The sequence below is a fragment of the Pelophylax lessonae genome (assembly GCF_965119305.1).
Source record: "Pelophylax lessonae genome assembly, chromosome: 6".
NCBI lineage: Eukaryota > Metazoa > Chordata > Amphibia > Anura > Ranidae > Pelophylax > Pelophylax lessonae.
The window spans coordinates 253,377,218-253,402,436 of record NC_138773.1 but is presented as its reverse complement, the minus strand read 5'-3'; the positions used below and the strand labels follow the sequence as shown (position 1 = coordinate 253,402,436).

Sequence of the window (25,219 nt, the reverse complement as noted above, 5' to 3'; positions counted from 1 at the left end):
CCCGCTGTGAATGAAAACAGCGGGAGCGAGCCTCCGGCGGCGCGCAAGCGCCGCCCAGAAGGGGGAGTGTCTGACGACGTAGTACTACGTCGTCAGACGATAACGAGCCACTCTGCCGCAGTAATATTACTGTGGGCGGTGGTAAAGCGGTTAAACAGTATAAACAATATGTAAACATTAACAATACTCAGTAAGTAATCTGTCAGGCTTTACAATTAAAAAGTCAAAACAACATGACAAAATGTGAACAAGACTAAAGCCCCGTACACACGATCAGATTATCGAACGATCTGTCGTCCGTTTTTTGTGGCATGCTAGTCTGATGTGGAAAGTGAAAAGGTTATTTTCATACAAATTTTCCCGTATGACAGAATTCTACTTCAGAAGTGATGTCATGTGTTGGATTGCTTTGTATGTGTTCTTTCGTCTCTGAGCATGCCTAGTCTTGCTCTTAAGATTTTTTTCCGTCTAAATCTGTACTAATCAGATGAAAATCGGACATTGTATTACGGACGACAAAAATTTTATAACCTGCACATCAGGATTTTGTCAGCCGAAAAGTCGGATTTGGCTGTCGAAAGCACCATACTAACAATCCGAAAATCGGCAGATCGGTCGTCGGACTAATTTTCCCTACAGATTTTCTTATCGTGTGTACGGGCCTTTAGATTATGAAAGACATGGGGCACCCTGGGGAAGAACAAAAAAACAAGTTCTGCGGTGTGCAGCAGTTAACAATGAGCATGGCCAGTAGGAGGGTCTTAAAGAGGGATTGAACAGGATCCACGCTTTCTCTATACACTGCACTTATATACCACAGTCCTTGTACCCACTAAATGCTAACTACTGCATCACGACTGATAGCCTCACAGACACAAATAAACCTCAGGACAAAAGGCACACTTTTTTTTTCTAAATTAAGTTTCCATCACATACGTTTTTATGCACACGAAAAATAACATTTTTATTTTTTGCTCTCAGTCCACTCTTAAGAAGAACTTCATTAATACCAGCAACAGGCACTCTGGAGGATGTAAGGGGGCACTCTGGAGGTACTAACATCATACTTCCAGAGTGCCCCTTTACATCCTCAAAAGTGCCCCCTTAGTAATACTGTATTTAGGGGGCACTCTGGAGGTACTAGATTAGTACCTTCAAAGTGCCCCCTTACATCCTTCAGGGTGGCCCCTTATTGTCTCCAAAGTGGTCCCTAAGTTAATGCCCTCTTACATACTCTTCCAGAGTGCCTGTGTGCCCTTAGTGCCCATCCTCCTCCAGATTTCTTCCTTACACATACGTTCCTGGCCTGGCTGCAAGCCATCTGCCATTCATGAGAAATCACTTTGGAAAAAAAAAATCTTTGTTGGCAACTCTAAACTGCGTATGTGCAGTTCCAAAGCCAACAGATTAGTGAACTTCAAAGCTTGGTCTCAACTCATGCGGGATGTGTAAATATTAGCCACACCCCACTGCCCGATCCGAGACGGAGACCGGCAGTTCTCGAATCAGCTGGCTTCAGGACAGCACATGCGTGGGAATTTGATTCTAGATTATAGGCGTTGGTTCCTAGATACTGAATAAATGCCCCCAGAAACAGTAGGAGATTATGGACTGTTGCAGCAGGACTGACCTATGTGTGTCTTCAAAAAGACATATTGTAAAGCATAATGGAAAACTACTATGCCCAAAGTGAGGCAACGCCTTGTGTAGGCAACCAGAGATCACCAAGTAACTGTAGGCAGGTAGTGGATACAAACTGGATCATCCCCATAGTACTTCAAGAGCAGCAGCAGGATGGCACTTCCTCTAGGCTGAATGGGGGAGAAACAACACGCACACAAAAATCCACATAGCAGGTTACATCAGTGTTTGGGTCCCAGAACCATAATCAATGGCAGTGATGGGAGTTTTAAAAATGGTGTAATCATTCTACATAGCTCCCAGTGCATCAGCCTGGCCGACCTAACTCATTACATGGGTTTTTATTGACTGGGTCACTAAAAGAGGCTGTGCCACACAGGCTCTGGACCCAGAAATGCTCTATGGCTAACTAATACAATACACACACAGGACTGGAAAGCCCCACAGTGCAGAGCCTACTGTCTGAAGGTCACAATCCAAGTTAGCCCCACAATATTCGGTCCAGTGGGATCTGGGTATGGCCTGCAAAGCTGTTGCTGAGGATATACTGATCCAGATAACTGCAATATAGAGACTAGCTCAAGCAGCAGTGTGGAATTCTTAAGTGAAGTCAGGCGAAAAAATGATCAGTTAAGTATCAAGGATATTAATATAAAAACATCCGGGGAAAAAAAATGCTAGCAAAACAGAAAAAAATTTTTTTTTTCTAGCAGAGCTGAAGGAATCTATGACATGCTAGGTCAGTGATGGCAAACCTTGGCACCCCTGATGTTTTGGAACTACATTTCCCATGATACTCATGCACTCTGCAGTGTAGTTGAGCATCATGGGAAATGTAGTTTCAAAACATCTGGGGTGCCAAGGTTCACCATCACTGTGCTAGGTGAAGGAGGGGTTATACGGGGCTGGCTTTCAACTTTAATTTGTTTTTGTCAATGTCCCACCCTCCTGTAGGCAACAGAATAACCCTATCTGTAATAGATTTCCTACATTTTAGAAATGTTTATATGTAAAAAAAAACAATTTAAATATATAATACAAAAAAAATTAAATACGTTTTAAAAACCTATAAATCAAATTGACTCCAAAGCATTATAGTTCCACCTTCCTCTGAATCACCTGCAGTAAATTTATACCAATTGACTTCCAAATGAAACTGGCATTAGGTTTGGTTCTGAAGGGGTTAAAGAGTATCAGCCATTCTGCACTACAAATTAAAATACTGATAAGTGACCAAAACATTCTATTCAGCTTTTCTCTCAAAATATTAAAAGCCAGGCGGCTGCTATATTTATACAGAACTATCTAAAGGAAATAATGAATCTGGTAGAGACTGAGCATCAAAAGACAATAAAAGATTCTGCTGGAGGATTTTTAAGATGGAAAGAAGGACAGCCTGATCACAAAATGGCTGCTGAGCTCCTCACATCTCTAGCAGTTCAAGAGTGGAATAAGAAAAATGTATGATGCTGAGTAATCTTTACCTGATATACGAGATACTGCACTGTAACACTTTCTAGAGAATGGAACACTCAACTGCTGCTTGTTGTCTGGGAGACATTTGTATAACTAACACAGGCTAAAAATCTAGGCAATACCTGGTCTTTATAAAAATAAAATACAGTTTAATTATATAGCTATATACATTATAAATACAACTATATGCATTAAAAAATAAATAAGCATTTCAGAGAAACTATAACCCTCTAACTTCAAAATGCAAATAAAATTGAAATAAATCTAAATCTTTAAAAATGGTTTTCAATTTGAAAAAGTTTTTGTGATGTAGTTCAAATGTCTGAGTTTTTAAAGTATGAAAATAAATGATATAACCACGCTTAGAATTGCCTGCATCGAAATGGCTGCAAATATTAAAATTGTACAAAACCTACAAAGATTTACTTATAATGTTGACCCACATTCCTATCAATGTCAGGAGACCTGGATAAGTTTTAACTTTGCTCTTGCATGTGGCCAATCTTCCTCCTCATGCTTGTTGTCTACTGCAGTGTTTCTCAACTTTTTTTCTTCAGTCAAGGCACCCTTTAAAAGTCCACAAAATCTCGAGGCACCCCATTCTAAATTAAAAAAAAATCTAAACTAATAGTTTCGTATAATGTAGCAAAATCCACATGCGTTGAACACCCAACATTAGCGGTGATTTATTCTTACAAAGCAAATACACCTTTTCACACTGGAACTGATCAGTATTTCAATTTTTCTCTTCTACCTCGGTTTTTCTCCCTCACTCAGCTAATGTGACCCTGGTGCTGAAGGAGAGGGGCAAACAAAGATGCTGTGCAGGTGCCCGACATCCTCCTTATCAACCGATGACATAATTGTCTATTAGGACACCTAACTTGTGGCTTTGTTTAACTAAAAGGCAGGCTTGACTTGTACACAGTTTTAGGGCAATTTTTATGTATTTTGCCAAAGCACCCCTGGAGACATCTAAAGGAACCCTGGTTGAAAAAGGCTGGTCTACTGTGATATCCAACGCCAATTTTAACCAGCCCCCTGCCCATTAATCCATACCACACCCTGCAAACTTTGATAAAGGAACTAAGGGATCATTAAAGGGAATTAAGGGATCATAACACATGCTGGCATCTTCATACACACACATCTAGAAGTGGGATCATAACACACCTTGGCACCTTTCCTAACTAGCCATTTATTTACTAAATAAAGAGAGTGGGATGCTAAAGGGTTTAAAGGGTTTTTTTCTTTTTTTTTAAATTACACCCTCAAACCCCTTCTAAGCTTTGTGGGGATAACTTGCTAATTAAAAGTGGATCAGACAGAATCTGAAGCAGCTGTGCCTAGTAACCAATCAGTTTCTACCTTCAGCTTGCTCAGTTACCTTTAAAAACAAACCCTTGTAGTTGATTGGCTGCCATGAACAAGCTGCGACAGTCAACGTAAAGTCTCCTCTGTATCTGGGCAGACTTTGTCAACATTGGAGCAGACAGAAGCTGGAGCAGCTGTGCACAGTAACCAATCAGCTTCTACTTTCAGCATGTGGAGTTAGGCTTTGCATCTGGAAGCTAGAAGCTTATTGGTTGCTATGAACAGTTGCCCCAGTCATAGTAAAGTCCCCTCTGTATGTACAACATATAGGGACCCATCTATTCCAGCAGTCCAGGCTTCAGAGAGGATACATTTGGACATTTCCCTTTAAACACAATTTGAGGTGCTATGAGGCTCCCTTGATGGTGAGCTCACTTGTCAAGACACAGACTCACCAATAAAGATCTATAAGATGAAATATATCCATATAATGGGCTGGTTCGGATCCTAGCCCTGATAAAGGTAGAGAGTGGACCTTCCAGGCTGTCCTCCATTCAGGTTGTGTGTTTTCCATGATTGGGGTACACTGCTGTACATTCTGGGGTTACACACAGGCTGACAGGGGAAAGCAGGAGCCCGGTGCAGGCTGTACACCCTGCATTTCCCAGCCCCTGTCCCCCAGCACAGGATTAGCTGCATTGTAACACTCCTAAAAACTGCAAACGGGTTCAGTAAAAAGCTGTCAGATGTGCTCAGAAGTTGTCCCCGAAGTGGGATTTAGGGATGCTGCTGTGACAGAGTTTGGAGTGTCCCCAAGGGGTTGTTCTCCAGGTCTTCCCACCTATCCCTGATGGACACACTGGGTTCCCTCGTCTCTGTGTTAGTTGAGGTAGCATTTACTGACCACAGTATGACTCAGGGAGGACAGATCCATCCTCTGATGGATCTCATCACTGGCTCACGGATGCACCTTCACACTGCCAGATCTTCGCTGGCAAGGGCCCCCCCCCAGGAGCCAATAGACGGGGGCCATAATGGACAAAATCTGTGTGATTTTAGCAGCAGGAGGCGTTTTTCGGGGCTCTCGCTGAGAGCTGTGGGGAGTCCCGACACTGTGAGCCTGGGGAAGGTGAGAGACAAGGACCTAGCTGACATAGACTATGGCTAGGGGGCTGGCACGACACCCTGGGGCTCAGGGAATGGACACAAATAGTTGAGGAGCGGCACTATGTCTGCCTCTTCCTGCCCGCAGCCGGCAGCCTTCAACTCATTCCAACCTCAGCAAATAAAAAACAGGAATTGGCAGGAGGGGTCAGCAGAGGGAGGGAAGGCTCTGAGGAGGAGAGTGTTTGAATTGTGAGTGTTGCCGAGAAGCAGAGAGACAGAGGCGGAGAACACGTTCCTGGGAAAAAACTCTATTCAACAGAGGAATAAAAAAAAAAAACATTCGGAGGAGATAAGATGAGTGACTTTATTTTGACTGTGACAGGTGCAAACTCCACACACTGACTGGGCTATGTATTGAAGGACTACCCAGCAGCCTAATTTAGCGGGTAGGCAAAATAATAACTTAGGGGGGCAATTTCCCCCCTGTAGCAATGCCACTGCCCATCCTTCAGTGGCTCCTGAATGCTGTAGAGCACAGCTGTCAAACTGGTGGCCCTCCAGTTATTGCAAAACTGCAAGTCCCACAAGGCATTGCAAGGCTGACAGTTATAAGCATGACTTCCCCAGACAGAGGCATGATGGGACTTGTAGTACTTGTAGTACTGCAACAGCTGGAGGGCTGCCAGTTTGACACGCCTGCTGTAGAGAAAGGCATTACAAAATGATGTGGCCCCAGTCTCTATGGCATTTTCCTGGGAGTCCAGGGTAGTTTGATGACATGCACCCTGGGGGCATGTCCTTGACACTCTGAGATCACAGGGAGTGCATTCCATGACACCGGGCATCATTTCACTTAAAAGGGGACAGGCAGTGGATCATGACAAATGCGAAGATGTTGGAGAATAGAGTGAGCAAGTGCAAGCTGATGCTTTCATATGTGTTGAAAGCCAAAGAGTCTTATAAAGGCAGCAGCAGTGAAACAGTGGGAATATAGGAGACACGACCACCATAGAGGTAAGTATAATCGCTTTTCTATTACAGACCATTAGGAGTTTTTTAAGCACTTGAATTGGTCATTTTAAATCATTTATCAATATTTTATTTACTCATCAGGGGAGTACTCATGCCCTTCTAACATGATTTGTCATTATCTGTGTTCTAGTGAAGAGGAAGGAAACTGTAAGCATTACCTACAGACAAAAGCTTGGACAGCCCCACCTTCTTGATATATGCAATGTGATCAGCACCATTTAGGACTGTATGAGCTGGCATGACCTTCTGAGCTTAAATCTCTATCAAATCGCAGCACACCCATAACCTTGGTCCTAGCCCATGGCCAGTCTATGGTCCTAGTCACAAATTTTCTGTGTTCCTCTCCTGTTTGCTGTTCAGTCAGATATTTTTTGTGATACCTTTCCATAAATTGGGCACAATCTCATCACCCCTTACCACTGAGTTTTTTGATTGATTGAAGCATTAATTGAAGATTTTCTAGGTAAATAAGAACTAGCTAAGCAGTGAAATGTCTCCGTAAGGTAGAAAAGGTCCATCCCCTACAGGACACTGGCAAAAAACTGAGGTCACATGAAGCTGGTTAGGGTGATAGGGGTATGCACAAGGAGGGGCATGTCCAAAAGCTTTGCCAATGTCCGGTCATCTGAACATAGCAGCCCTTAGTCCAGGGTCTATGAATATCTAGCAAGCATCCTGTACTGTATGTTTAAGATAAATATACATGGTTCTATGTCCATTTTAATGAGTAAGCCAAGTGTGACTGCTCAAATTATTTAAGTAGCAGATGCTTTATCTTCCCCCGACTGGAAGCTGAGGAAGGATCACAAGTAAAATGACTATGAAAGATCATTTAATATTAAAAAGATTCAGTTAACAAAATAAAAGCATATAGGTATTATAATTTTTACCTATAATAGATAACAGGAAAACCCTATTTTTGTGATAATTGCCCTTTTTTAAAAAAACGATTATTATATGATATAATATATTTACAGAATGTCTTAAATAGCCTTTGTAATGTTATTAATCATTCACTTTTACATTTATTTCATATGAATTGGGCTTGAAAGAAATTGAGAACTTACTAGTTAATAGGGATGACAGCAAGGTTTCTGTACAGTTATTTTTCATAGGTGCCCCCACAATGTTAAGAGAATTTACGTGGTAGACCTCCTCAGAACTCCACACAGTAGTGAAACTGCTTTGCAGAACAATTCAGTGAACTGAAATAAGAAAATGGAACACAGCTTACCTTGTATGTGCCGTTCTGTAAGAGCTGAGTCAGAGAAGAATGGAAATGTGACGGCCATGAATGGCCCTGGCTGAATCTGCAAATATAAGATAAGCATGCGTTTATTTTTATGTAAGCAATTTATCCTTATAACCATCTAGAACTGTAATGTTCAAATTTACAGTATATGTGTAATATTTATTTAGCCAAATTGCTATATTAAAGAGCACTTGCCATGACAGAAAAATCTTGTGATGCCATTGAAATTGCTTGTTGCCCAGAATGAATGATGAGCCTCTAGATTGGCTATTTAGTCATAGTCATTCACCAACAGTAAGGGCTCTTTCACACGGCCGCTCCAATTTTTTATTCCGCTGCGGCACTTTTTTTTTTTTCTTCACGGACACGGATGACACTTGTCTGCATATCATCCCATCCATTTGCGGATGATATACGGACATAATGTATGTCTATGGGGATTGCGGATGTCAGCAGATGACACCGCTGAGATCCGATTTTGCATCCGTTCTGTTTTTTAAAAGGAAGAAAAATAGGGTTCTGTTCCGTTCCAAAAAATGGAACAGAACTGAAAGGATGAAAATTGGATGTCAGCGGATTGGTCATCCGCTGATATCCGCAATCCCATTGACATGCATTATGTCCGTTTTTCATCCGCAACAAAATAGGATGAAATACGGACATACGGAGCGCCCGTGTGAAAGAGCCCTAAGTGTGCAACTGGTGGTAGTGTTTGTTGAGGTCTATATTTGATGTATGTCAGTGACTACCTTTTATGGCATTTATCATGGTGAAAACAATAGCAGCTACTCCACGCATCTAGTCTTTGGTTGGTCATCTGAATCCTTGCTTTCTTTAGAGTTAACCTTAATTTTGTCCATGAAGTTTGTCAATTTCACATGTATGCTTTTTCTTTGCTCTCCTGTCCAATCTCCAAGAGTGAAAATAGCCCTGTATAAGGTTTCTCCAGAGCTTACACAGCACTAAGGACTCTCCCTGCCCCCATGTGAAGTACACTGGGCTAACAATCAATCACTGGTTGGGCCTGCGCTGCATTTCCTCTTTAGTTGCGCTCCTAAAGAAACCATCAATATTTTATACAAACTAATATATGATGATGGGTGATCATATTTTTAATGTCTGCAGTAATAGCCTTACATAACCTTCAGCTTGTAATATTTGAGCCTTTATTATACTTGTCCCTGTCCCTGAGTATCAATGTATATGGTTTACATTGCCAACAGCTATCAATTACCCATTCAAGCTTTCTTTTTCAAACAGATTTGGAAAATATGGCAGCTGAGTTGTACTCCTAAAAAATGCTTTACCTGAAAATAGTATGGCTATGCTTTCTGGTGTGCAGGTACCCAAAAATAAGCAGTCCCATTTGGACTGAATGTTGAGTCCTAATTTATAACTAAGAAGGCTTGTTAATAATTTATTTATATGTAAACCCCTATTTATTTTTGTTTAATTTTTTTATATTTTGTATAAATTGTATTTAATTTGTTTTTGGCAAAGTTACCTGAGTAAATACATGAGGTCACAAAGAAGCAATCGATCCTTCAAACAATCCTTTTTCTTGAAATGTACATTGCTAGGTAGACTGTCACACAACTGTGTTGGAATTGTTCAGATAGTACTATAATTCACACCCATGTATGAGTGTCTAAGAAATGGCATGAAGAAGATCTCTTTGTTCAAAAACAAACCTTACCCTTCCTTCACCTTACATCCACGACAATTTTTCAAGTAATACTCTCTAACTGCCTGGATAGCAGAAGTTGGAAGTGGCAACTTATCTATGATATTCAAGGTGACAATAGCAGAGATAAATAGAAAATCAGGAACAACTTCATGACTGGACATTTCAGACACTTATTCAGTCCAACCCTAAAAAAAAAATCTTTCTGTGGTGTGATATTCACTTGATAACATCATCCTATTTATGGCCACCTAGTAATATAAAGGGAAAAAAATAACTTTTTGAGGATATTCCAATTTTATGAGATGCACCAGTATGATGTTTTATTCTTCACATTTTCCTTCACACTACTATGACCTTCATAAAGGTACACAGGGACTTTTTGAACAGGCTGCAAGACCCGGTACGGTCATAGGGTTGAGACATGCTTATACATGCATATGGACAGATTTCTTAGATTTAGATGTTTGGAACCAGACTTGGAAAAATTATGGTGTTAATGGATTACTAGACAGAGATAGTCACTGAATTTTACATCCTGTAAGGTATGCAAAGGAATATTGATCAGATAGCGAAGCCTTTGTGCTTTCATACATTAAACCTATATATCTAATTATGTAAAAAGCCTTAATTCCAGTTATTTCATTTCAAAAAATGAAACTCTTATTTTATTTAGATGCATTACACGCCTTCTTTTAATTTTTATGAGTATGGTTTACAGCTAGTAAAAACCCAAAATTCAGTATTTCAGAAAATAAGAATATTACATAAGAACAAAAAAAAGGATTTTTAATACTGCAATATTGGCTTACTGAAAATGTATGTCCATGTACAGTATAGTATGCACTCAATACTTGGTCGAGACTCCTTTTGCATTAATGACTGCATCAATGCGGTGTGGCATGGAGGCAATCAGCCTGTGACACTGCTGAGGTGTTATGGAAGCCCAGGTTGCTTTGATAGTGGCCTTTAGCTCGTCTGCATTGTTGGGTCTGGTGTCTCTCATGTTCCTCTTGACAATACCTCACAGATTCTCTATGGGGTTTAGGTCAGGCGAGTTTGCTGGCCAATCAAGCACAGTGATACCATGATCATTAAACCAGGTAATGGTACTTTTGGCAGTGTAGGTAGGTTCTGGGAAAAAAAATCAGCATCTCTATAAAGCTGGAAGCATGAAGTGCTCTAAGAATTTCCTTGTAGAGGGCTGCAGTGACTTTGGACTTAAAAACACAGTGGACCAACACCAAATGACATGGCTGCCCAAATCATCAGTGACTGTCCAAACTTCACACTGGACCCCATGCAACTTGGAGTCTGTGCCTCTCCACTCTTCCTCCAGAATCTGCAAACTTTATTTCCAAATTGAATGCAAAATTTCACAGTTTCAGACATGATCAATTACTACTCCTCCCACCCTCAATTCTTCCAACGAAAATATAAAATTGTGGAAACCAAATCATTTGGTGGAGGGGGGATTATGGTGTGGGGTTGATTTTCGGGGGTTGTGTTTGGCCCCTTAGTTCCAGTGAAGGAACTCTTAAGGTATCAGCATACCAAGATGTTTTGGACATTTCATACTCCCAAATTTGTGGAAACAGTTTGGGGGATGACCCCTTCCTGTTTCAACATGATTGCGCATGATGAGCTAGTTCGGGGTAGGGGAACTTCACTGGCCTACACAGAGGCCTGACCTTAACCCGATAGAATACCTTCATGATGAATTAGAACAGAGACCGCGAGCAAGGCCTTCTCATCCAACATCAGTGCCTGACCTCACAAATGCGCTTCTGGAAGAATGGTCAAACAGGATACATTTGGACATTTCCCTTTAAACACAATTTGAGGTGCTATGAGGCTCCCTTGATGGTGAGCTCACTTGTCAAGACACAGACTCACCAATAAAGATCTATAAGATGAAATATATCCATATAATGGGCTGGTTCGGATCCTAGCCCTGATAAAGGTAGAGAGTGGACCTTCCAGGCTGTCCTCCATTCAGGTTGTGTGTTTTCCATGATTGGGGTACACTGCTGTACATTCTGGGGTTACACACAGGCTGACAGGGGAAAGCAGGAGCCCGGTGCAGGCTGTACACCCTGCATTTCCCAGCCCCTGTCCCCCAGCACAGGATTAGCTGCATTGTAACACTCCTAAAAACTGCAAACGGGTTCAGTAAAAAGCTGTCAGATGTGCTCAGAAGTTGTCCCCGAAGTGGGATTTAGGGATGCTGCTGTGACAGAGTTTGGAGTGTCCCCAAGGGGTTGTTCTCCAGGTCTTCCCACCTATCCCTGATGGACACACTGGGTTCCCTCGTCTCTGTGTTAGTTGAGGTAGCATTTACTGACCACAGTATGACTCAGGGAGGACAGATCCATCCTCTGATGGATCTCATCACTGGCTCACGGATGCACCTTCACACTGCCAGATCTTCGCTGGCAAGGGCCCCCCCCCAGGAGCCAATAGACGGGGGCCATAATGGACAAAATCTGTGTGATTTTAGCAGCAGGAGGCGTTTTTCGGGGCTCTCGCTGAGAGCTGTGGGGAGTCCCGACACTGTGAGCCTGGGGAAGGTGAGAGACAAGGACCTAGCTGACATAGACTATGGCTAGGGGGCTGGCACGACACCCTGGGGCTCAGGGAATGGACACAAATAGTTGAGGAGCGGCACTATGTCTGCCTCTTCCTGCCCGCAGCCGGCAGCCTTCAACTCATTCCAACCTCAGCAAATAAAAAACAGGAATTGGCAGGAGGGGTCAGCAGAGGGAGGGAAGGCTCTGAGGAGGAGAGTGTTTGAATTGTGAGTGTTGCCGAGAAGCAGAGAGACAGAGGCGGAGAACACGTTCCTGGGAAAAAACTCTATTCAACAGAGGAATAAAAAAAAAAAACATTCGGAGGAGATAAGATGAGTGACTTTATTTTGACTGTGACAGGTGCAAACTCCACACACTGACTGGGCTATGTATTGAAGGACTACCCAGCAGCCTAATTTAGCGGGTAGGCAAAATAATAACTTAGGGGGGCAATTTCCCCCCTGTAGCAATGCCACTGCCCATCCTTCAGTGGCTCCTGAATGCTGTAGAGCACAGCTGTCAAACTGGTGGCCCTCCAGTTATTGCAAAACTGCAAGTCCCACAAGGCATTGCAAGGCTGACAGTTATAAGCATGACTTCCCCAGACAGAGGCATGATGGGACTTGTAGTACTTGTAGTACTGCAACAGCTGGAGGGCTGCCAGTTTGACACGCCTGCTGTAGAGAAAGGCATTACAAAATGATGTGGCCCCAGTCTCTATGGCATTTTCCTGGGAGTCCAGGGTAGTTTGATGACATGCACCCTGGGGGCATGTCCTTGACACTCTGAGATCACAGGGAGTGCATTCCATGACACCGGGCATCATTTCACTTAAAAGGGGACAGGCAGTGGATCATGACAAATGCGAAGATGTTGGAGAATAGAGTGAGCAAGTGCAAGCTGATGCTTTCATATGTGTTGAAAGCCAAAGAGTCTTATAAAGGCAGCAGCAGTGAAACAGTGGGAATATAGGAGACACGACCACCATAGAGGTAAGTATAATCGCTTTTCTATTACAGACCATTAGGAGTTTTTTAAGCACTTGAATTGGTCATTTTAAATCATTTATCAATATTTTATTTACTCATCAGGGGAGTACTCATGCCCTTCTAACATGATTTGTCATTATCTGTGTTCTAGTGAAGAGGAAGGAAACTGTAAGCATTACCTACAGACAAAAGCTTGGACAGCCCCACCTTCTTGATATATGCAATGTGATCAGCACCATTTAGGACTGTATGAGCTGGCATGACCTTCTGAGCTTAAATCTCTATCAAATCGCAGCACACCCATAACCTTGGTCCTAGCCCATGGCCAGTCTATGGTCCTAGTCACAAATTTTCTGTGTTCCTCTCCTGTTTGCTGTTCAGTCAGATATTTTTTGTGATACCTTTCCATAAATTGGGCACAATCTCATCACCCCTTACCACTGAGTTTTTTGATTGATTGAAGCATTAATTGAAGATTTTCTAGGTAAATAAGAACTAGCTAAGCAGTGAAATGTCTCCGTAAGGTAGAAAAGGTCCATCCCCTACAGGACACTGGCAAAAAACTGAGGTCACATGAAGCTGGTTAGGGTGATAGGGGTATGCACAAGGAGGGGCATGTCCAAAAGCTTTGCCAATGTCCGGTCATCTGAACATAGCAGCCCTTAGTCCAGGGTCTATGAATATCTAGCAAGCATCCTGTACTGTATGTTTAAGATAAATATACATGGTTCTATGTCCATTTTAATGAGTAAGCCAAGTGTGACTGCTCAAATTATTTAAGTAGCAGATGCTTTATCTTCCCCCGACTGGAAGCTGAGGAAGGATCACAAGTAAAATGACTATGAAAGATCATTTAATATTAAAAAGATTCAGTTAACAAAATAAAAGCATATAGGTATTATAATTTTTACCTATAATAGATAACAGGAAAACCCTATTTTTGTGATAATTGCCCTTTTTTAAAAAAACGATTATTATATGATATAATATATTTACAGAATGTCTTAAATAGCCTTTGTAATGTTATTAATCATTCACTTTTACATTTATTTCATATGAATTGGGCTTGAAAGAAATTGAGAACTTACTAGTTAATAGGGATGACAGCAAGGTTTCTGTACAGTTATTTTTCATAGGTGCCCCCACAATGTTAAGAGAATTTACGTGGTAGACCTCCTCAGAACTCCACACAGTAGTGAAACTGCTTTGCAGAACAATTCAGTGAACTGAAATAAGAAAATGGAACACAGCTTACCTTGTATGTGCCGTTCTGTAAGAGCTGAGTCAGAGAAGAATGGAAATGTGACGGCCATGAATGGCCCTGGCTGAATCTGCAAATATAAGATAAGCATGCGTTTATTTTTATGTAAGCAATTTATCCTTATAACCATCTAGAACTGTAATGTTCAAATTTACAGTATATGTGTAATATTTATTTAGCCAAATTGCTATATTAAAGAGCACTTGCCATGACAGAAAAATCTTGTGATGCCATTGAAATTGCTTGTTGCCCAGAATGAATGATGAGCCTCTAGATTGGCTATTTAGTCATAGTCATTCACCAACAGTAAGGGCTCTTTCACACGGCCGCTCCAATTTTTTATTCCGCTGCGGCACTTTTTTTTTTTTCTTCACGGACACGGATGACACTTGTCTGCATATCATCCCATCCATTTGCGGATGATATACGGACATAATGTATGTCTATGGGGATTGCGGATGTCAGCAGATGACACCGCTGAGATCCGATTTTGCATCCGTTCTGTTTTTTAAAAGGAAGAAAAATAGGGTTCTGTTCCGTTCCAAAAAATGGAACAGAACTGAAAGGATGAAAATTGGATGTCAGCGGATTGGTCATCCGCTGATATCCGCAATCCCATTGACATGCATTATGTCCGTTTTTCATCCGCAACAAAATAGGATGAAATACGGACATACGGAGCGCCCGTGTGAAAGAGCCCTAAGTGTGCAACTGGTGGTAGTGTTTGTTGAGGTCTATATTTGATGTATGTCAGTGACTACCTTTTATGGCATTTATCATGGTGAAAACAATAGCAGCTACTCCACGCATCTAGTCTTTGGTTGGTCATCTGAATCCTTGCTTTCTTTAGAGTTAACCTTAATTTTGTCCATGAAGTTTGTCAATTTCACATGTATGCTTTTTCTTTGCTCTCCTGTCCAATCTCCAAGAGTGAAAATAGCCCTGTATAAGGTTTCTCCAGAGCTTACACAGCACTAAGGACTCTCCCTGCCCCCATGTGAAGTACACTGGGCTAACAATCAATCACTGGTTGGGCCTGCGCTGCATTTCCTCTTTAGTTGCGCTCCTAAAGAAACCATCAATATTTTATACAAACTAATATATGATGATGGGTGATCATATTTTTAATGTCTGCAGTAATAGCCTTACATAACCTTCAGCTTGTAATATTTGAGCCTTTATTATACTTGTCCCTGTCCCTGAGTATCAATGTATATGGTTTACATTGCCAACAGCTATCAATTACCCATTCAAGCTTTCTTTTTCAAACAGATTTGGAAAATATGGCAGCTGAGTTGTACTCCTAAAAAATGCTTTACCTGAAAATAGTATGGCTATGCTTTCTGGTGTGCAGGTACCCAAAAATAAGCAGTCCCATTTGGACTGAATGTTGAGTCCTAATTTATAACTAAGAAGGCTTGTTAATAATTTATTTATATGTAAACCCCTATTTATTTTTGTTTAATTTTTTTATATTTTGTATAAATTGTATTTAATTTGTTTTTGGCAAAGTTACCTGAGTAAATACATGAGGTCACAAAGAAGCAATCGATCCTTCAAACAATCCTTTTTCTTGAAATGTACATTGCTAGGTAGACTGTCACACAACTGTGTTGGAATTGTTCAGATAGTACTATAATTCACACCCATGTATGAGTGTCTAAGAAATGGCATGAAGAAGATCTCTTTGTTCAAAAACAAACCTTACCCTTCCTTCACCTTACATCCACGACAATTTTTCAAGTAATACTCTCTAACTGCCTGGATAGCAGAAGTTGGAAGTGGCAACTTATCTATGATATTCAAGGTGACAATAGCAGAGATAAATAGAAAATCAGGAACAACTTCATGACTGGACATTTCAGACACTTATTCAGTCCAACCCTAAAAAAAAAATCTTTCTGTGGTGTGATATTCACTTGATAACATCATCCTATTTATGGCCACCTAGTAATATAAAGGGAAAAAAATAACTTTTTGAGGATATTCCAATTTTATGAGATGCACCAGTATGATGTTTTATTCTTCACATTTTCCTTCACACTACTATGACCTTCATAAAGGTACACAGGGACTTTTTGAACAGGCTGCAAGACCCGGTACGGTCATAGGGTTGAGACATGCTTATACATGCATATGGACAGATTTCTTAGATTTAGATGTTTGGAACCAGACTTGGAAAAATTATGGTGTTAATGGATTACTAGACAGAGATAGTCACTGAATTTTACATCCTGTAAGGTATGCAAAGGAATATTGATCAGATAGCGAAGCCTTTGTGCTTTCATACATTAAACCTATATATCTAATTATGTAAAAAGCCTTAATTCCAGTTATTTCATTTCAAAAAATGAAACTCTTATTTTATTTAGATGCATTACACGCCTTCTTTTAATTTTTATGAGTATGGTTTACAGCTAGTAAAAACCCAAAATTCAGTATTTCAGAAAATAAGAATATTACATAAGAACAAAAAAAAGGATTTTTAATACTGCAATATTGGCTTACTGAAAATGTATGTCCATGTACAGTATAGTATGCACTCAATACTTGGTCGAGACTCCTTTTGCATTAATGACTGCATCAATGCGGTGTGGCATGGAGGCAATCAGCCTGTGACACTGCTGAGGTGTTATGGAAGCCCAGGTTGCTTTGATAGTGGCCTTTAGCTCGTCTGCATTGTTGGGTCTGGTGTCTCTCATGTTCCTCTTGACAATACCTCACAGATTCTCTATGGGGTTTAGGTCAGGCGAGTTTGCTGGCCAATCAAGCACAGTGATACCATGATCATTAAACCAGGTAATGGTACTTTTGGCAGTGTAGGTAGGTTCTGGGAAAAAAAATCAGCATCTCTATAAAGCTGGAAGCATGAAGTGCTCTAAGAATTTCCTTGTAGAGGGCTGCAGTGACTTTGGACTTAAAAACACAGTGGACCAACACCAAATGACATGGCTGCCCAAATCATCAGTGACTGTCCAAACTTCACACTGGACCCCATGCAACTTGGAGTCTGTGCCTCTCCACTCTTCCTCCAGAATCTGCAAACTTTATTTCCAAATTGAATGCAAAATTTCACAGTTTCAGACATGATCAATTACTACTCCTCCCACCCTCAATTCTTCCAACGAAAATATAAAATTGTGGAAACCAAATCATTTGGTGGAGGGGGGATTATGGTGTGGGGTTGATTTTCGGGGGTTGTGTTTGGCCCCTTAGTTCCAGTGAAGGAACTCTTAAGGTATCAGCATACCAAGATGTTTTGGACATTTCATACTCCCAAATTTGTGGAAACAGTTTGGGGGATGACCCCTTCCTGTTTCAACATGATTGCGCATGATGAGCTAGTTCGGGGTAGGGGAACTTCACTGGCCTACACAGAGGCCTGACCTTAACCCGATAGAATACCTTCATGATGAATTAGAACAGAGACCGCGAGCAAGGCCTTCTCATCCAACATCAGTGCCTGACCTCACAAATGCGCTTCTGGAAGAATGGTCAAACATTCCCATAGACACACTCCTATAAATTGTGGACAGCCTTCCAGAAAGAGTTGAAGCGGTTATAGCTGCAAATGGTGGGCCAAACAAATATTGAAGCCTATAGACTAAGACTGGAAAGCCATCATGTGCTAGCTCATGTGCATGCAATACTTTTGACAATATAGTGTGTGTGTGTGTGTGTATATATATATATATATATAATTATTTTTTTTTTTTGCCTCGACCCTAGCAAGGTATCTTCTAATAAAATTGGCCATTCCTGTTTGTTAGTATCGGAGTTTTAGAGAATTCTGCTTTTTGTACATACTCAAATCCATTTAAAACATTTTATTGTCTGGAACTCAATACCCATGCTTTGTAATTGCAAAAAAATGTATTCCTAGAATGACTTGTGTTTATTTTAGAGCAGCCTAGCAGTGGAACCTCACCCTCGGTTTCAACATGTGTTCCATCTTTTAAACAACACCCAAGTGCCTACCATGTCTTTTTGTTCTAGTACTGAATTTCAGCCTAGTGAAATATCTTCATTGCAGCAATATTAAAGATAATAATTTCATGGAATCCTAAGAATGTCCACTCTTGTTTATAACTCTGGATAATACCTTGTTAGGGAAAGAATGCGACTGTGATTAAGGGTATTTAACTCTCACACATCTTGATACAGTCATTTTCAGTTTCTATTCTGTTATGTTTTGCAGTTGAGAACTAAAGGGAAAACAGAACTGTCCAGTGCCAATTTTATGTCTTTTTTTTTTTTTTAATTCTCAACTAACGTTTTATACATTTTTTACTAGTTATATACAATCTTCATTTTACAAATAAACATTTAGTGCACCCTTAACACTGCGGTCAGTAAGAACACATTAATAACTTTTCCTTTCAAATAAATGTGGAATCATGCAGAGAAGGAAGAGTCACTCCTCTGACAGCTGTTTTGAGCTTTAGCCGTTGAGCTCTGTAAACCGAATTTTGTTCAGAATATGAGTTCAGGTGGGCTAGAAAAATAAACATGAAGTTAGATCTAATCCCTTTTACAAGCCTAAACATGTCCTACAAATTACAAAAGTTGTAGTCAATTTGCAGTTTTAACTAAAATAATCACTAGTAATCCTGCCAGGAGGGTCCTTATTTAGGTAAGTTTCATTAAGGCATGACAGCGGTCTCTCAGTTGTGCTCTAGCATTGTCACCCTGTTAGATACCCTCTTTGGTGCAGATTACAAGTGGCGGTGCTGATACACATTGCATGCCATGGTCCCCTACTGTTATCAGGAAGTTGGTCCAAACAACTGATATGTGGTCAGTGGTGGAGTGAGTGCATGTGGACAGGTGGTGGCTAAAACTGAGTAAGGTAAAAACAAAATTTTATTCAATTAAACTGACATGGCAATGTTTTTTTACAGTGCTTTAGTAAAGAAAAAGTCATTCATTTAAGGTTTATGGTTAAACACTTTTGGGTGGGAAACGCACCAAGACATTCATTAAGACGTGTTGTACTTGTGCTTGTTTATGTTAATAAATCCTCTGATTACTACAAGCAACTTCAGCAAACAATGTTTTATCTGCAGCGCAGGCAAGGTAGCTCTTTCCCTGCCAGTAGCAGTGCATTTTTTAATGGTTTAGAACTACTTTAGGGCTCGGTTCACACTACTGCGATGCGCTTTTGATGTGATTTTCAATGCAACTTTGATGCAACATTGGGTTTGAGTCGCATTGATGTGGACGGGAATCATTGGAAATAATGTGATTTCTCCTGTCAAGCAATTCTGTGCAACTCAAGTCGCATCAGAATTCGCACAAGTGAACCGGCACTTACCTACTAAAAATGCTTTACTTGAAGACCAAGCCTTTTCTAGTACTTTTCGTTTACAAATTTAAATCAGTTTTTTTGCTAGAAAATTACTTATAACCCCCAAACATTATATATATATATATATATATATATATATATATATATACATATATATATATACATACATACACATACAGGGCTTTTTTTCTCAGAAAATAGGTGCAGGAACTCAAGCACGACCCCCTTACCCACACACACACACCTTCTAAATCACATCAATTAGTGTGTGTGGTCGAATTTCACTAACAGTGGGAGGATCTTAAATGGGCACTAAATACCAGCAGTGCATTAGGTACCAAGTGCAGAGTTAAGGTTGGAGCGGCGGGAGTTAACACAGAGTTCAGGGGTGTGCTATGTACATAGTGTAGAGTTCAGGGTGCACTACATACAGAGGGCAGAGTTCAGCCCTCTTCCACAGCTGCTTACCCCTGCATCCCCCATCCATGTCGCATTTTCACCCCTCTTTAGCTCTGACCTCTGCACGCAATGCCCGCTCCACTACCCTTATAATCTCATCCCCCCCCCCCCAAAAAAAATAAAATAAAAACTCCACCATCTTCCACATGTCTTTCTTTGGTTTCTTTATTAAGCACCCAGCCAGCACTAGTATATGCCCATAAACCGTAGGTGGCCCTGCCTCTTTTACTTGCAGGGAGATCATCCTATAGGAGTGTAGGCACCCTCACTACACCCTAGGCACCTGCATCTTCCTGAATTCAGTGGAAGCTGCTCAGGAGATCAGATCTGTGGGTGTCGTGAGACGAACTGTCACTTGAAAACATAGAAGCTGGACCTCTGTGTTTACAAGTGATAGTGGTGAGCAGAAGGCCTGAGCCAGAGGTTCCATCAAGTTCCAGCTGGAAAAAAGCCCTGTATATACAGTTGTGTTCAAAATTATTCAACCCCCCAATGCTGTAAAAGGTTTAGGGAATTTAGTGTACATTTGTAATTGTATTCAGAATGAAATCCTACAAGGACTTCTTAAAGAACCATATGCAACTAAAATGACATCAATTGGTTTTGTAATACAGTAGTAAATGTTTCTTTTGTGAATTCTTCATTGACACAATTATTCAACCCCTTAAAGACTACCACTCTGAAGAACAGAGGTTCATTGAAGTATTTTCAATCAGGTATTGAAAACACCTGTGGATGTCAGGGAGCAGCAATAAAGCCTAATAAGCACCAATTAGGCAGCTTTAAAATGACTGATACTCAGCTCCTTCTAGACATTTACTGGTGTGGTTACAAACATGGTGAAGTCAAGAGAATGGTCCAGGAAGACAAGAGAAGAGGTGATTACTCTTCTCAGGAAGGGCAATGGCTATAAGAAGATTGCAAAGATGTTAAACATACCAAGAGACACCATAGGAAGCATCATTCGCAAATTCAAGGCAAAGGGCACTGTTGAAACGCTACCTGGTCGTGGCAGAAAGAAGATGCTGACTTTGACTGCTGTGCGCTACCTGAAGCGTAGAGTGGAGAAAAGTCCCCGTGTGACTGCTGAGGAACTGAGAAAAGATTTGTCAGATGTGGGTACTGAAGTTTCTGTTCAGACAATACGGCGCACACTGCGTAATGAAGGCCTCCATGCCAGAACTCCCAGGCGCACCCCCTTGCTGTCTCCAAAGAATAAAAAGAGTCGACTGCAGTATGCCAAAAGACATGTGGACAAACCACAGAAGTTTTGGGATAGTGTTCTGTGGACTGATGAAACAAAATTAGAACTGTTTGGGCCCATGGATCAACGCTATGTTTGGAGGAGGAAGAACAAGGCCTATGAAGAAAAGAACACCTTGCCTACTGTGAAGCATGGCGTGGGGTCAATCATGCTTTGGGGCAGTTTTGCTTCTGCAGGTACAGGGAAGCTTCAGCGAGTGCAAGGTACCATGAATTCTCTTCAGTACCAGGAGATATTGGATGACAATGTGATGCAGTCCGTCACAAACCTGAGGCTTGGGAGACGTTGGACCTTTCAACAGGACAATGATCCCAAGCATACCTCCAAGTCCACTAGAGCATGGTTGCAGATTAAAGGCTGGAACATTTTGGAGTGGCCATCACAGTCACCAGACTTAAATCCGATTGAGAACCTCTGGTGGGACTTAAAGAAAGCAGTTGCAGTGCACAAGCCTAAGAATGTGACTGAACTGGAGGCTTTTGCCCATGACGAATGGGCGAAGATACCTGTAGATCGCTGCAAGACACTTGTGTCAAGCTATGCTTCACGTTTAAAAGCCGTTATAACTGTAAAAGGATGTTGTACTAAGTACTAAGATTGAATGTCACTTGGGGGTTGAATAAAACTGATAATGATGTGAGCACAGAAAAGACATTTGTGGTTATTTCATTATAAATGTTATGTTATATTTGTCTGACCTACACGTGCCTCTTTGATTTAATTGTAAGCAGGATGACTGAATGATCAAAATCAATGTCAAACTGGCCAAAACAATCAATTTCAGTGGGGGTTGAATAATTTTGAACACAACTGTACATATATACATCTATATACACACACATATATTTTTTAGCAGAGACCCTAAGGAAAAAATTGTCGATCTTTGCAATTTTTTACAGTTTTACAGTCACACAGTATTTGCGCAGTGATTTTTCAATTGCAAATTTTTTGGTAAAAATACACAAAATGAATAAAAAAAAAAAAAAATCACAATATACCCCAATTTTCTTGTAAAGTATAAAAGATGAGGTTACGCTGAGTAAATAGATACCTAGCATGTCACGCTTTAAAATTGCACATGCTCGTGGAATGGCGACAAACTACGGTACCTAAAAATCTCCATAGATGACAATTTAAACATTTTTACAGGTTACCTGTTTAGAGTTACAGAGGAGGTCTAGTGCTAGAATTATTGTTCTCACTCCAACGTTCATGGTAATACCTCATGTGTGGTGCAAACACAGTTTACATATGTACCTACGTATGCGTTCGCTTCTGCGCATGAGCATGGAGGATGGGGGCGCTTTAAATTTTTTTTTCTTATTTTATATTTTTACACTGTCCTTTTAATTTTTGTTTTTGATCACTTTTATTTCTATTACAGGGAATGTAAACATCCCTTGTAATAGAAATCGGAATGACAGATCCTCTTTATGGAGAGATCTTGGGTCAAAAAGACCCCAAATCTTTCCTTTACCTTTAAAAGTAAAAGAGCAAAAAAAATAAATAATGTATTAGATAGTCAAACTTTATATTTTAGGTATAGATTCGCTGTAAGGGTCCATGCACACTAGGCTTAAAAAAAGCTGCTTTTACAGGAGTTTTGTATTTTTTGCTTGTAGAAAAAGCTCAATGTTATCCTATGTGTCATGCACATAGGGTGTTTAGAGAGAGATTTCAAGAGAATAGTTTAGAGGCATAAAAAAACAAACAAAAACAAAAGTGTGTTTTTGAGAGGAGTTTTCAGGTAAAAAAAAGGTTAACACACTCACAAACGTGATAAACTCACCTAAAGACAGAATTTTGGAGCGTTTGGCATTCTCAAGTGTACATTGATTATAGTGAAAAATTAGCAGAGGGGAATGTTATGGAAAAAAACCCTTATAAATGCAAATGCCAATAAACTCTCCTAAACTCTTGTACAATATTATTACATTATGAGCATTATTATGCCGCTTTTTCTGCCATTTTTTTTTCTGCTCCTAGTGTGCATGGACCCTAAGGCTAGATTCACACTATTGCGATGTGGGGAAATATTGAAATTTTTCAGCACTTCAACACTTTAAATAAATAAACGAATCACCAGGACCGGATGGCTTGCACCCGAGGGTTCTTGAAGAACTCAGCCAGGTGATAGCCAGACCTTTATTTTTGATCTTTACGGATAGTCTACAGATGGAAATGATGCCAGCTGATTAGAAAAAAGCCAATGTGGTACCAATATTTAAAAAAGGGCCGAGATATATCCCGGGTAACTATAGGCCGGTAAGCCTAACATCAGTAGTCTGCAAGATTTTGGAGGGAATGTTAAGGGACTAGACTTTAGTAATGAAAATGGTACTATCAGTAGAAATCAGCATGGATTCATGAAAAATCGTTCTTGCCAGACCAATCTATTAACCTTCTACGATGAAGTGAGCTACCATCTAGATAAAGAAAAGCCCGTGGATGTGGTGTATCTGGACTTTGTAAAGGCATTTGACACCGTTCCCCACAAACGCTTACTGTACAAACTAAGGTACGTAGGTATGGACCATAGGGTGAGTACCTAGATAGAGAACTGGTTCCAGGGGAGAATCCAGAGGGTGGTGATAAATGGGGAGTACTCAGATTGGGTGGGTGTGGAGAGTGGGGTCCCCCAAGGATCTGTCCTGGGACCAATCCTGTTTAATTTATTCATAAATGATCTAGAGGAGGGGATATCTAGCACAATCTCGGTATTTGCAGAGGATACTAAACTAAGCAGGGCAATAACTTCTATACAGGATGTGGTAACCTTACAAGCAGACCTGAACAAAATAATGGGGTGGGCAACTACATGGCAGATGAGGTTTAATGTTGAAAAATGTTAGGTAATGCACTTGGGCATCAGAAACACGAACACAAGCTACTCACTAGGGGGGGAACCTCTGGGAGAATCTAAGATGGAAAAGGACCTGGGGGTCCTAGTGGACAACAGACTTGGCAGTGTCATGCAATGCCAAGCCGCTTCAAGCAAAGCCAATAGAATACTGGCATGTATAAAAAGGGGATTCACTCCAGAAATAAAGAGATTATTCTCCCACTCTATAAGACTCTGGTCCGGCCACATCTGGAGTATGCTGTCCAGTTCTGAGAACCGGTCCTCAGGAAGGATGTGCTGGAACTGGAGAGAGTCCAGAGAAGGGCAACAAAAATAATTAGGGGAATGGAGGACATCAGCTATGAAGAAAGACTACAAGCATTTAACTTATTCTCTCTGGAGAATAGACGCATGAGAGGGGATATGATATCAATGTACAAATACTGTACTGGTGACCCTAGCATAAGGAACAAACTTTTCAGAGAAAGGGAATACAATAAGACACGTGGCCACTCACTAAAACTAGAGGAAAAACGGTGTAACCTTAAAATACGTAGGGGGTTCTTTACTGTCAGAGCAGTGGGGATGTGGAATTCTCTTCCACAAGCAGTGGTATCAGTGGGGAGCATCGATAATTTCAAAAAATTATTAGACAGTCACCTTAACCACTTGCCGACCACCGCAAGTATATATACTGTGGCGGTCAGCCCCGTGCAGGCAAAGTGACCTACCGGTACGTCACTCGCCTGTGAGCCAATAGGGGGCGAGCGCGCGCCGCCAGAGGCGTGCTCCCGCCCCCGCTCGTTCACGGACACCTTCGCGCGAGTGACCGGCGGACCTGATGTCCGCCGGTCACTCGCGATCGTCCGTTACAGAGGGAGAAAGGCAGGCGGCTGATGTAAACACAGCCGCCTGTCATTCTCCCCTGTGTAACAGCACAGATCATACGGTCCTGCTATGTAGGACCGTAGATCTCTGCTGTTACACACACAGCCACATCCCTGCACAGTAAGAAACACG

The 25,219-nt window shown here is 41.0% G+C and overlaps 1 protein-coding gene across 1 annotated transcript in view; it reads right to left on the bottom strand.

Moving 5' to 3' along the window:
- TLK1 (tousled like kinase 1) overlaps positions 1-25,219 on the bottom strand; it is a 494,176-nt gene that overhangs the window by 229,296 nt on the left and 239,661 nt on the right. Inside the window, exon 3 of the mRNA XM_082260299.1 lies at positions 7,805-7,880. Coding sequence (XP_082116425.1) covers positions 7,805-7,862 — 58 coding nt within the window. The 5' untranslated portion in view covers positions 7,863-7,880. The remainder of the gene's footprint in view (positions 1-7,804; positions 7,881-25,219) is intronic.